Below are 14,713 nucleotides of genomic sequence, written 5' to 3'. Positions count from 1 at the left end.
TTAAAATTAGATGTTTCTGATGTCAAAATACTGAGTCTATAGTTTTGTACACAGTAGGAACTCAAATTACTGATACTGACAAGCTGGAATATAAAATAAGAACCTTGTATCCTTTTATTATTTTTCCTGAGATATGGGTTATGTACTGAATCAAACACAGTGGCCCAGCTCACCTCTTTCCATTTTTGGAAACAGTTCCTTATGTACACACTCTTTAATATATGACATGTGAATAACTGCTGACAGTTTAGAATATCCCTCTAGAGGTTTTCTCAGCCATTTTAATCTGTGAAAAGACTATCACATTCTTTCGAACAAAGTGTTCAAAGAGATTGGTTATGTCTTTAGTGTGCTTGAAGTTTCATACTTTTTTTTTAAACCTAAATATAGTTTTGTTACTAAGCTTAATAAATGATAATATAATTCTATGGTATCAGTGTAGTTATTTATGATTTTTTGGTTATTCATATATAATACGTACAAAAATTTTGATATCCTCTACATACAAAATTTTAAAAGGCTTAGCAACCTGTGTCCAGCAGCAATGGAGGTCAAAGGTTATTGCAAGATGAGATGATTGTTTGCTTTACTTTATTTATGTTCTGTATTTTAAGAAAAATAAGTTTTGTAATTTATTTCTAAACAGTAATAATCTATATACGTATATAAGGTATATAATTGAAATGGTACTGTACATTACGAAATAGTAGTTCACTAAAACGTAATGTACGGTAACATTCCACTTATATATATATATATTTAGATTATTACTGTTTAGAAATAATCTATATTCATATATAAGGTATAATAACTCAAATGTTACTATACATTATGAAATAATGTTCACTAAAATGCAGTCAAGACAGAGTCACTTCGTAAAGACTAAAGATCAGTTTTATGTTATTGGATCGGGTGACATGAGTGCACGTGCACCACCTCAATGTAAGTTGAGTAATGTAAACTAGGCATGACTGGAAGATCAATATAATAATAAATATGTAACATTATGAGACTTCAGTTATTTTGACTAAACATTTGTTATAATATGTAGTCATTCTAGCATGAGAAAAAACATAATTTATATTTATTTCCTAATGTTTTTTTATGTGGTTATGAGTTCAGTCAGTTGAAAGAAAGTTGAAGAAAATAACAAAATATTGTCTTATCGAAAATAAGTGTTTGAACTGTATTTAGGATGTTTTAGAATTTCCACAAATAATATTTCAAACTTTTGGGATGAAGATTTATTTTTTTAATCATAGCATGAAATCTCTTCATACTCAGACTAGTAACCAAACAGACTTGATGTTATCATAAACAAATCTTTAGTATAAGTTTCATTACAATATCTAATTTTTTGTGTACAAAAACTTGTGATCATTAATTAATATCTGCCAAATTTTCTTAAGATTCATGTACTTTATCAAAAGATGAAGTGTAAATAATTATCATGTGTAAATGTGTATGCAAGCTCAAGTATGTTATACTGAGCCTGTTGCTAAAGAATTATTTGAAAACTATGTAGCATTGATGTTCAAGGTGAATTTTACAGAAAAAAGAAAACTTTGCAGTCATAAGAACTACTTGTACTGATTAATTTTGCAGGTTCACGTTTTTATAAAAAAATATTTGCTAATAAATGAAACATAGAACATGGTGCAGAAAAAACCCTTTCCTAGCAGCAATCCAAACATTTTAGTTTTTATGCTTGCCACTAGGAAAAGTATTGTGACATAATAGTTTCCAAACAAACCGCCAACGCTAGCACGTTGAATGTAAATAAACATGGCCAGTGCATACAGAGAAACAGAGGTGGAGTCTGTTTTGACTTTGTGTTCTGTTGAATATCAATTTGAACCTACTCTGAACAAACCTTGAACAGTTATTGTTGACACAGATCTGACAAGTTCTAGTGATGAGGACAGTTCCACGAGTGAGAGTAGCGGAACTGTGAGTGATACTGGTAGCGCCAAGGCCAGTTGCGAGTCGGTCATACTTCCAGTGGAAGAATGGTAAGCCTAAGTCATGACAACATATATGGTCTGTACTTTTTTACGTGCAATTTTAAGCATCTCGAAACCTGTCTGGTGTTTATAAATTATTGGTATCACAGACTGGTTTTTATTTGTTTATACTTTGCCGACTATGGTAACTAATGCTCGGCCCTTCTACAATCATTGTACCGACTATTTATGACTCGTAACAAAATGAATTTCAATTATGCGTCATAATTCTGTCTATAAAATCAAACTAGATGTAGCAGTCTGAATAGTTAATTTAATATTTACCATAAACGTATAATTTATATGACATATTCCGTATGTTTGTGCAAGGTGTAGATTTACATGAAACACCAGCACTGGAAGGAACAAATTGGTCGGCATGCAATGAAGCGTGTTTGGCAACTATTGCATCACAGCTGAATGACTGAGAGGAACTTGAGTTTGAGGACCCACACATTTTGTTTCATTTTTTACTCAAAAACTAAAGTGTTTAAAAATATGGCAGCCACACAGGAATTATACCTAACCAAAGTACAATTTCTAAAGCAATTGTTAAATTTGTTGAAAATTCACCTTTAATAATTTATTTTTCTGAACTATTCTGTAGAGAAGTTGTATAAATAAATATGAAGCCACACCTGTCATTTGATTTGCCACTTATTACTGAATTCTACTAGTTCTAGAGAATTCTGCTCCTCATCAGTAACCCTGGACCAAAACAGATAAAGAAAATAAGATTAGACTTATTAATAGAGAAAACTTTATATTACACACACACACACACACACACACACATATAGCATTTTTAGATGTGCACGTTTATTTGGTCTTTAAAAAAAGGTAATTTTAGCAATACTTATGTTGATTTTTAAGTATAGTTGACAACACTAACTTCTGCTTGACGGTGTTGTTTCAAAGTGAAAAAAGAAACCTTGTAATTTTGACAGTAATTTTTTTCTTCTATATGGAGTAGTTGAACCTTTAGTCAGATTAAAGAATTCCACCATTCATTTTAACAAAAACTTGCATATAATTTTGCAGTGTTAATTGTGTGACAAATAAGATTTTTACCAGAAGATTAATTTTAATCAGCTTCTTGTAAATGTGAACTCGATGAATGGCTGATTATCTTATTTCAGGACTGTATCAATTTTCCTGGAGGTGAAATCCTCCAGAATACCGATGCTACCTACTTTCAGTTCAATGGTTTGCCTCAACAAAAGATACATACCATCGATGGAAACAGAAGTGAGTTATTTTTAAAGATTATATAAATATTATAAATGTAATGAACAATGTCATTTATATTTCTTGACAATAAACTGTGTTTATCAGTCAGATTTCTGTCTGAAGTCCAGGCATGCTTAGTTTAATGGTAAATTAAGTTAAATTTCCATAGTAATTTATTACTCACTGCACCAATACTTGTGCTCTCTTAGTCCTAAAGTTTTTAAAACTTTGTTTAATATCAAGCTCTGCCTGTAATCCTTCAGATGAGTTAAATTTTCTCCTTACAAAGAACTTGTCTTTTCCCACTTTTTTTATGTAGATTTACTTGCACACTCCAGTACTAGTACTACTCAAAGTTATGGTTCACTCGTGACTGCTTCTTTTTAGAAAACCAATTTTATGAGGAAAATAAAAAAGGCACAAGGCCTGATGTAATAATTTACTTTTTAATGGTAGAGAAGGTTTGTACAAACTAACTTAAAATTGTTTCATTAACCCTAAACCTTGTTCTTGTTTTGAACCACAGTAAACTATTTTATACATCGTTCCTCACAAACATAATTTGGAATTTTATTTCATTGTGTGTAAGTTTTTCTAAACTGACTTCTGTAACTATAGATGTAGCAACTATCACTAAAGTAGACTCAAATTTCTCCTACAATAGTGTACTTGTTATACAGAGTATAGAACACACAAAACTGTAGTGACTATATTTCTGTCACTCCCAGTGTAGCAACTCTCATGGAAGTAGACTCAAACCTTTCTTGTATTAGGCTTGCTGCACATGCAGACTCCATATCACAAGCTGCTATAAGTATAAAAATGAAATTTATTGTTGTCATTATTTCGATCTTTATATATATATATATTTTGAATTATAGATGGTACAGTCAAGAGAAAGAATAATGTAAGTATAATAATGTGTGTATCATGAATGTGAAATTTAATGTTATTAAGTTTAGACAACTAATTTTTGTTCTTTTTGATATTTTTTCACTAATAAATTTGTCTTCAGAGGATTTCATTCATCTATTTAGTTTGAAAAATGATCAAACTCTCAATGAATTTTTTTATAATAATATCCCAAATATATTCTGTTGGAATAATAAAGTAATACATTCAAATATTTCATCTGATATTAACTCGTAAGCTTTCAAGTAAATATATTTATGACAGTTCTAGTTTTAAGTCTGTAAATACATTTGAAATTTTCTCTGACATTGGCATGTTAATGGGGATTTCATATTGACCTGTCATGACTTTTTTGTGAAATAAAGGATTTTTGACATAACCTTACTTTTGTGAGTTAGCTTAAAATTAGGCTAACAGCTATTATGTTGTGAGATGTAATAAAAATATTTCTTGCACTTTTAAAAGTTTTGGGAAGTTGTTTTAGTGACCTTAGAATCCCAGTAATATATCATGTTCTTTTGTACCAATAACATTTAAAGACACCTGAATTGAAGTCTCAATAATTATTATACAAAATATTCTTAATTGAAGAAAACAAGTTAATGCATTATTACTCCATCTTGATTAAAAAATATATATGTCAGAAATAAAGGTATAATATGAGTTAAAACTCATCACATATGAATTTGTGTGTGCACTCTGGCTCTATTTATAGCATTTTCAAATAGTCAAAAATAGTGAAAATTTCAGTGAAAATTGATACAACTAGTTCTTTGTCTTTACAAATTTAAATATATGAAAAGGTTATTGTTGCTTATAAACATTCTTTTCATGTTTTCTAAACGTGTTTAATAAAGCATGTGTTTTATTGTGTAGGATATGGAAAATGATGATCTAGGTATCCAGTGGGTAAGAATTATTTTTATTGTTTTTGTGACAATTAGAATTTTCATTAAAACTGTGTAGAATTAGGTTATTTTTGCACTATAAAAAAGAAATTGGTCAGACATTTTCCACTGCCATATGAAGTTTTACTGCGGCTTTAGAGGATTTACAAATCACATAAGAGAAATGTGTCATCAATAAAAAATATTTTCTTTTCCTTAAAGTTTGACTAAGCTGAGAAATATTATAGGTTAACAGCTAAGAGTGTAAGAACAAATAGTTTTTAACAAGTTGGCACTAAATAAACAAAATATCTCCAATACAGTTGAAATTTGCATTAAGAACATTTTATCTATTTATAACTTCTTAGATAGAAAGGTGTTTCAAATTTTGTATTAAAAACCATCTGTTTCTTTTTCATTGTTTTTTTTCCCAAATTTAAAGTTAAAGATTTGTTTAAAATATTTGTGTTTACAGCAGTGCTCTAAACTCTGGGACACATTTAAATTTATGTTGCTATACTTTATCCTGTTCAGTACTTACCATAACCATGTTGTGGTGACATTATTGAATAAACTTAGGTATTATGAACAATTCTCACCCAGTTCTCTTAATGAAGTTAAAGGTGTAAGTTATTGTTAGCCAAGTCTCTGTGACCAAATATGTATTGTTGTAAAAGAGAAAACAACTCCATAACATACAAAATATAAATGTAGGCAAAACAAAATTTACATAATAAAATATATTACATAATATACTTCAAAAACTGAATAACTGCAAATATATTAAGATAAAAATGTATGGAAAATAATTACTTAAAATCAAAGATTTGTAAACTTGAGTCATCTTAACTTGCAGAATGACAGTGAATGAGAAAATAACTTTGTATATTTACTCTGTAATCTTCATGCAAAGTATTTTGGTAATATTAATACATTAATGAATGTTTTACATACGTGTAGCATGCAGAAAAAAACAAATTGAAGTGTGGGATTTTGTACACAGTAATTTTATCCAGAGAAGATTTAACCATTAAATGTTGGCTCAGAAGAACCTTAGGCAGAGTAAACGTAGTTTGTTTTACAACTTTAATGTTCTGCAACTTCCTGTTGAACTAATAAGGTTACATTTCTGCATCTATACTGATGCCTCAATATAGAAGCTGAAATGTTGCCTTTCCACTTAACAAGAATTTGTAGTCCATTAAAGTTCCAACTAAGAAAACCACTAAATATAAAGGCATAACTGTCTGTCAAGATATTTAATTAAACTATATACCATAAGTTTAAAGTTTGGGTATTTTAATTTAAATTGTTAAATGTAAAACATTATGCATGTTTTTAAGTTGTCAGATTAAAAGTCTTTGCTTGATAACCCGTTGTGTTTTAAAGCTACAAAATGCCATAAAAACATTTAGGTATGTTTTACATGAAACAGAATAAGAAACCAAACTGTATACAAGGTCTATAGACTTGTGTAAGTACTAATATGTTGAAAATTGTTAAATTATTATTGCATAATGAATGTTGTATTGTATTAATAATCTAACTACAGGAAATTTACTTTATAGATTTTTTTTATTATTCATATAAAGTAAAAAGACATGTTTTAGTGAGATGGGGTTTCTAGAGTTTCTCGGTATGGTATAACTTGAAACTATGTTATCAAGTCTCAAACTCTAATCCTCTTCTATAGTTTTGAGGAATGATTGAAATGAGGTGTCAATATTACTAATGGTGTAATTATTTGAACTATTATTCTTGTTTTTGTTACATGTATTATTATTTGCACGACATTTTGACCAGTGAATTCACTGGCTGTCGTCAGGTGGTATATTAGGCACGCTGTATGCATCACAACCAAGAAACTTTTTGTGGAATTATCATGATTCGAACCTGTGATCCCTAATACAGGCTTTCTAACCACTTGACTATCTTCCATAAAAAGCTTTCTGGTTATCACACGTACAAAATGTCTGATATAACACCTGACAACAGCCGGAGAATTCACTGGTCGAAATGTTGTGAAAATAATGATACAGGTAATAAATATGAGAGTAATTATACCATTTGTAATATTCTTCATGTATGCAATAAAAAATAAGAAGATTCTGAAATAGTATGCTTACATCTCTACATGTAATAGTTATTACTTGCAAATCTCAACAGCATACCACTAACCTTGAGCTGTCTCCCACATGTGATAATGTGAACCGTGCTAGAGCATGATATAATCATGTGATAATTTAGCGTGCATGTCCATAACTTGCCAATCATGTCAAAATGTACAGTCTCAGTTTGTTTCTTTCATGTGTATCATGATAGTTACATGAAAGGTACAATGATAAATTTTTATAGTGTTAGTGTAGTATTTTGATAGCATTATTCCAAAATTACATAAAATGTTACATCACATACAATAATGATACAAGTGGAGAAAAAAACAACTTTTCTCTCGGTTATTCAGTTTTAAGTTGGATTCATTTAACTCATTACATTAATTTTGTTAAAAATGATTAATTACAGAAGAACTAGATGACTAATTGTTAGAAATTGTAAGTGGTTTACAAAAATTAGTGTGTAGCAATTTCAGCATTGATACATGTTTTCACTGAATTGTTAAAGTTAAGGACTTGTTTAGCTTACATGTGGCAAGTCCTTTTGATTTCTGGACTGACAAGGTTAATGACAGTAACATTAATGTTAGAGAAATTGAGTACGAACTTTGCAAGTACATGTCTTTTTTATTATTATTAATCTTTAGTAAGAAATAATAAGTGGAAGTTTTAGAAACATTTTTCCTGAAGCAAAATTGTCATAAGTTTAATTTTGGAATAATGTGCCTAATGATGTGATGTATGTTGACAACACTGTAAATTCTCATAAATTTATATTGAATATGTACGTATATAAAAGAAACAAGTAACATTCAAATCAGTAGTCATTCTTCTGAAGTTCTGTAAGCCTTCATTTGTTGAGTTTACTCATATTGTTAACAGACATGAATAAAAAATGCTGTGTCCATTGCACATCACTTACTCATAATTCTCCATTATTCCATCATGTTTTTATTTTCTTGTTAGCATTTGGGTTGTTAAATTTGCTACAATGCATATGCAAGCCACCTTTAATTATGATGCAAGTATTTTCAGCAATGTTGCAACGTTTTTAGTGACCTGACTTGTGCAGTTTGTGTGCATTGAACAGGGTGGTCCCTTGGCTGTATTGTTAGTTGTAGCTGAACAACACATTCGAGCCATGTCTGGTGTCTGGTAGGTTTCACAGTCCCATAAGCATAACACTCACCTCACCATGTTTGTCATGATTTTGAACACAACTGATTTTTGGCTTGGGCGTGTTGACTTCCATGTCTGCAAAGCAGGGTTTATCTGCTAGTCATAACCTTGTAGAAGTTCTACTGGTCTCATTTCTCTGTTTCAGGTGTGGTTATATTTTAAATTTGGAGCAAATTTCTGTTATACCTGAGGGTGCTGGTGTCATGATAGGTGATTCAGTACTTGAATATTTATATTTGCACCCTCTTGTTCTAATGGTCCAGACTAGTGAACAGACCATTTGTAGGGAACCACTACCCTATACCATGTCAAAAGTGTCTTGATTTTATGACTTAAGATTCCCAGTGTACCTCTGGCAAAATTTTATTCCTCAAGAAAAATGGTTGTAAAGATACAGATTTTCTGGTGTTATTTACAATTAGTTGGTATTTTTCAATAAATTATTTTCAGACTTTTGCATGAGGGGAGAAAGAAATCGTAGCTCAATCAGTAGTAATGTGGTATAGACCTGTTTAATTTCTTGATGCAATATACAAACATTTATGATAAACTTATTTTGTGTGTGTTTTTTATGAAAATAGCATTTGCAAGTTCCAGAAATTCAATTACATCAGTTATAATATCTGTAGATGTTTCTAAATATTTCTACATTAATTGTTTATATTAACAATTCTGTACGGAACATCAGGTGACATATTTGTCTCAAGAAAGAGTGTATTGTTTGCTACCTCTCTTAAAGGGAAATCTTTGTTAAACAAACTTTCTGCCTTCCTTTAAGTGATATCTTTGTTAACCACACTTTCTGCCTCCCTTTAAGTGATATCTTTATTAACCAAGCTTTCTACCTTCCTTTAAGTGATATCTTTGTTAACCAAACTTTCTACCTTCGTTTAAGTGATATCTTTCTTAACCAAACTTTCTACCTTCGTTTAAGTGATATCTTTCTTAACCAAACTTTCTACCTTTGTTTAAGTGATCTCTTTATTAACCAGACTTTCTACCTTCGTTTAAGTGATCTCTTTATTAACCAAACTTTCTACCTTCGTTTAAATGATGTCTTTATTAACCAAACTTTCTACCTTCGTTTAAGTGATATCTTTGTTAACCAAACTTTCTACCTTCCTTTAAGTGATGTCTTTATTAACCAAACTTTCTACCTTCCTTTAAGTGATGTCTTTATTAACCAAACTTTCTACCTTCGTTTAAGTGATGTCTTTATTAACCAAACTTTCTACCTTCGTTTAAGTGATATCTTTCTTAACCAAACTTTCTACCTTTGTTTAAGTGATCTCTTTATTAACCAAACTTTCTACCTTCGTTTAAGTGATATCTTTCTTAACCAAACTTTCTACCTTTGTTTAAGTGATGTCTTTATTAACCAAACTTTCTACCTTCGTTTAAGTGATGTCTTTATTAACCAAACTTTCTACCTTCGTTTAAGTGATATCTTTCTTAACCAAACTTTCTACCTTCCTTTAAGTGATGTCTTTGTTAACCAAACTTTCTACCTTCGTTTAAGTGATATCTTTCTTAACCAAACTTTCTACCTTTGTTTAAGTGATGTCTTTATTAACCAAACTTTCTACCTTCGTTTAAGTGATGTCTTTATAAACCAAACTTTCTACCTTTGTTTAAGTGATGTCTTTATTAACCAAACTTTCTACCTTCGTTTAAATGATGTCTTTATTAACCAAACTTTCTACCTTCCTTTAAGTGATGTCTTTGTTAACCAAACTTTCTACCTTCGTTTAAGTGATATCTTTCTTAACCAAACTTTCTACCTTTGTTTAAGTGATGTCTTTATTAACCAAACTTTCTACCTTCGTTTAAGTGATGTCTTTATAAACCAAACTTTCTACCTTTGTTTAAGTGATGTCTTTATTAACCAAACTTTCTACCTTCGTTTAAATGATGTCTTTATTAACCAAACTTTCTACCTTCGTTTAAGTGATATCTTTGTTAACCAAACTTTCTACCTTCGCTTAAGTGATATCTTTCTTAACCAAACTTTCTACCTTTGTTTAAGTGATCTCTTTATTAACCAAACTTTCTACCTTCGTTTAAGTGATCTCTTTATTAACCAAACTTTCTACCTTCGTTTAAATGATGTCTTTATTAACCAAACTTTCTACCTTCCTTTAAGTGATGTCTTTATTAACCAAACTTTCTACCTTCGTTTAAGTGATCTCTTTATTAACCAAACTTTCTACCTTCGTTTAAATGATGTCTTTATTAACCAAACTTTCTACCTTCCTTTAAGTAATATCTTTGTTAACCACACTTTCTGCCTCCCTTTAAGTGATATCTTTATTAACCAAGCTTTCTACCTTCCTTTAAGTGATATCTTTGTTAACCAAACTTTCTACCTTTGTTTAAGTGATGTCTTTATTAACCAAACTTTCTACCTTCGTTTAAGTGATGTCTTTATTAACCAAACTTTCTACCTTCGTTTAAATGATGTCTTTATTAACCAAACTTTCTACCTTTGTTTAAGTGATATCTTTATTAACCAAACTTTCTACCTTTGTTTAAGTGATCTCTTTATTAACCAAACTTTCTACCTTCCTTTAAGTGATGTCTTTATTAACCAAACTTTCTACCTTCCTTTAAGTGATGTCTTTATTAACCAAACTTTCTACCTTTGTTTAAGTGATCTCTTTATTAACCAAACTTTCTACCTTCCTTTAAGTGATGTCTTTATTAACCAAACTTTCTACCTTCGTTTAAATGATGTCTTTATTAACCAAACTTTCTACCTTCGTTTAAGTGATATCTTTGTTAACCAAACTTTCTACCTTCGTTTAAGTGATATCTTTCTTAACCAAACTTTCTACCTTTGTTTAAGTGATGTCTTTATTAACCAAACTTTCTACCTTCGTTTAAGTGATGTCTTTATTAACCAAACTTTCTACCTTCGTTTAAGTGATATCTTTGTTAACCAAACTTTCTACCTTCGCTTAAGTGATATCTTTCTTAACCAAACTTTCTACCTTTGTTTAAGTGATCTCTTTATTAACCAAACTTTCTACCTTCGTTTAAGTGATGTCTTTATTAACCAAACTTTCTACCTTCGTTTAAGTGATGTCTTTATTAACCAAACTTTCTACCTTCGTTTAAATGATGTCTTTATTAACCAAACTTTCTACCTTCCTTTAAGTGATGTCTTTGTTAACCAAACTTTCTACCTTCGTTTAAGTGATATCTTTCTTAACCAAACTTTCTACCTTTGTTTAAGTGATGTCTTTATTAACCAAACTTTCTACCTTCGTTTAAGTGATGTCTTTATAAACCAAACTTTCTACCTTTGTTTAAGTGATGTCTTTATTAACCAAACTTTCTACCTTCGTTTAAATGATGTCTTTATTAACCAAACTTTCTACCTTCGTTTAAGTGATATCTTTGTTAACCAAACTTTCTACCTTCGCTTAAGTGATATCTTTCTTAACCAAACTTTCTACCTTTGTTTAAGTGATCTCTTTATTAACCAGACTTTCTACCTTCCTTTAAGTGATGTCTTTATTAACCAAACTTTCTACCTTTCTTTAAGTGATATCTTTATTAACCAAACTTTCTACCTTCGTTTAATTGATATCTTTATTAACCAAACTTTCTACCTTCATTTAAGTGATATCTTTATTAACCAAACTTTCTACCTTCGTTTAAATGATGTCTTTATTAGCCAAACTTTCTACCTTTCTTTAAGTGATATCTTTATTAACCAAACTTTCTACATTCCTTTAAGTGATATCTTTATTAACCAAACTTTCTACATTCCTTTAAGTGATATCTTTATTAACCAAACTTTCTACCTTTGTTTAAGTGATATCTTTATTAACCAAACTTTCTACCTTCGTTTAAATGATGTCTTTATTAACCAGACTTTCTACCTTCGTTTAAGTGATGTCTTTATTAACCAGACTTTCTACCTTCGTTTAAGTGATATCTTTATTAACCAAACTTTCTACCTTCCTTTAAGTGATATCTTTGTTAACCACACTTTCTGCCTTCCTTTAAGTGATATCTTTGTTAACCACACTTTCTGCCTCCCTTTAAGTGATATCTTTGTTAACCAAACTTTCTACCTTCGTTTAAGTGATATCTTTGTTAACCAAACTTTCTACCTTCGTTTAAGTGATATCTTTATTAACCAAACTTTCTACCTTCGTTTAAGTGATCTCTTTATTAACCAAACTTTCTACCTTCGTTTAAGTGATCTCTTTATTAACCAAACTTTCTACCTTCCTTTAAGTGATGTCTTTATTAACCAAACTTTCTACCTTCCTTTAAGTGATATCTTTGTTAACCACACTTTCTGCCTCCCTTTAAGTGATATCTTTATTAACCAAACTTTCTACCTTCCTTTAAGTGATATCTTTATTAACCAAACTTTCTACCTTCGTTTAATTGATATCTTTATTAACCAAACTTTCTACCTTCGTTTAAGTGATATCTTTATTAACCAAACTTTCTACCTTCGTTTAAATGATGTCTTTATTAGCCAAACTTTCTACCTTCCTTTAAGTGATATCTTTATTAACCAAACTTTCTACATTCCTTTAAGTGATATCTTTATTAACCAAACTTTCTACATTCCTTTAAGTGATATCTTTATTAACCAAACTTTCTACCTTTGTTTAAGTGATATCTTTATTAACCAAACTTTCTACCTTCGTTTAAATGATGTCTTTATTAACCAGACTTTCTACCTTCGTTTAAATGATGTCTTTATTAACCAGACTTTCTACCTTCGTTTAAGTGATATCTTTATTAACCAAACTTTCTGCCTTCCTTTAAGTGATATCTTTGTTAACCAAACTTTCTGCCTTCCTTTAAGTGATATCTTTGTTAACCAAACTTTCTACCTTCGTTTAAATGATGTCTTTATTAACCAGACTTTCTACCTTCGTTTAAGTGATATCTTTATTAACCAAACTTTCTACCTTCGTTTAAGTGATATCTTTATTAACCAAACTTTCTACCTTCCTTTAAGTGATATCTTTATTAACCAAACTTTCTACCTTCGTTTAATTGATATCTTTGTTAACCAAACTTTCTGCCTTCCTTTAAGTGATATCTTTGTTAACCAAACTTTCTGCCTTCCTTTAAGTGATATCTTTGTTAACCAAACTTTCTGCCTTCCTTTAAGTGATATCTTTATTAACCAAACTTTCTACCTTCGTTTAAATGATGTCTTTATTAACCAAACTTTCTGCCTTCCTTTAAGTGATGTCTTTATTAACCAAATTTTTTGCCTTCCTTTAAGTGATGTCTATTGAAATCCTAGTTTTGTTTTTATAAATGCTATCATTTGAAATTTATAACCAAATAAATTGTTTTTAACTTTACCAACCAAAGGAAGGTTACTGTAACGATGTGAGATTGTGACCCTTCTCCCCGGTCAGAAGTAAGTTTACAGACTTTTAAGTCTAAAATTCGGGACTTTTAGTGGACAGAGCTTGAATAGTCTATTATTTAACCTTGCACTAAAAAAAGTGTGATAAGTACTGATGGTAACGTCATTAGTACTGATACAGTGACGTGTGGTGGCGTTATTATTTGACAGTCGGTCCCACTATTCATTAGTGAAAAAGAGTAGCCCAAGAGTTCCCGGTTGGTGGTGATGACTACCTACCTTCCCACTAGTCTGTCACTGCTGAATTATGGTCGGCTTGAGTAAATATCCCTGGTATAGCTCTGCGCGAAACTCTAAACAAAGTGCGTCTTTCAGTTATTACTGATTTTGTTTCTTGCTCAGATTCGTTTTGAGTGATTTTATCTTCTCGTGAACAAACAAGTACTTTGATATTTTATTAAGCCTTTACTGATACAGTTTAATTTTTTATTTTTTTTAGAATTTCACGGTACGAGCTTATTTTTCCGAAAGGGGGCTGAAGGTTATGTGGAGGGATCATCATATTTAACACAACCCTTTACAGTCGTGTGTTGTCTGTTACTTAGTCAGTCAGTCAGTCAGAAGACAAATGACGTCACATAAAGGATACTTAGCGTTGAAATCTGTATTGTCGTCACGTCAGTAAAACGTGCGCATGCCGAGAATTACGAGAAGAAGTAGGGACGCTGTATGTTACAACATAGCGTGATATACGAACTTCAATAGCAAGAAATAAAAACATTTGTGTCGCTTATATCTGATCTTATGTACCGTTGAAGCTGAACACTTTCGGGGACATTATTTTAAACGACAGAGTACTGTGACTGTGTTATATATATAATGTGTGCCTTTCGAACTCTGAAGTGTCATGAGGAGAATTTATGTGATTCAGCTGATTTTTAAAACTCCATTTTGCCCTCTGGGCTTCATTCCTGTTTCGGATTGGCAGGTTAAATATAACATACGAAATTAAAATGTATGTATTACTGATGTATG

At 30.6% G+C, this 14,713-nt stretch overlaps 1 protein-coding gene across 1 annotated transcript in view; it reads left to right on the top strand.

Moving 5' to 3' along the window:
• The window catches only part of LOC143236524 (transcription factor 12-like), a 69,706-nt gene that overhangs the window by 8,628 nt on the left and 46,365 nt on the right, over positions 1–14,713 (top strand). The window contains exons 3-5 of the mRNA XM_076474823.1: positions 3,143–3,251; positions 4,115–4,140; positions 5,022–5,054. Coding sequence (XP_076330938.1) covers positions 3,143–3,251; positions 4,115–4,140; positions 5,022–5,054 — 168 coding nt within the window. The remainder of the gene's footprint in view (positions 1–3,142; positions 3,252–4,114; positions 4,141–5,021; positions 5,055–14,713) is intronic.

The sequence above is a fragment of the Tachypleus tridentatus genome, chromosome 13 (genome assembly GCF_004210375.1).
Source record: "Tachypleus tridentatus isolate NWPU-2018 chromosome 13, ASM421037v1, whole genome shotgun sequence".
NCBI classification, from domain to species: domain Eukaryota; kingdom Metazoa; phylum Arthropoda; class Merostomata; order Xiphosura; family Limulidae; genus Tachypleus; species Tachypleus tridentatus.
This window is presented reverse-complemented; position numbering and strand designations above follow the sequence as displayed.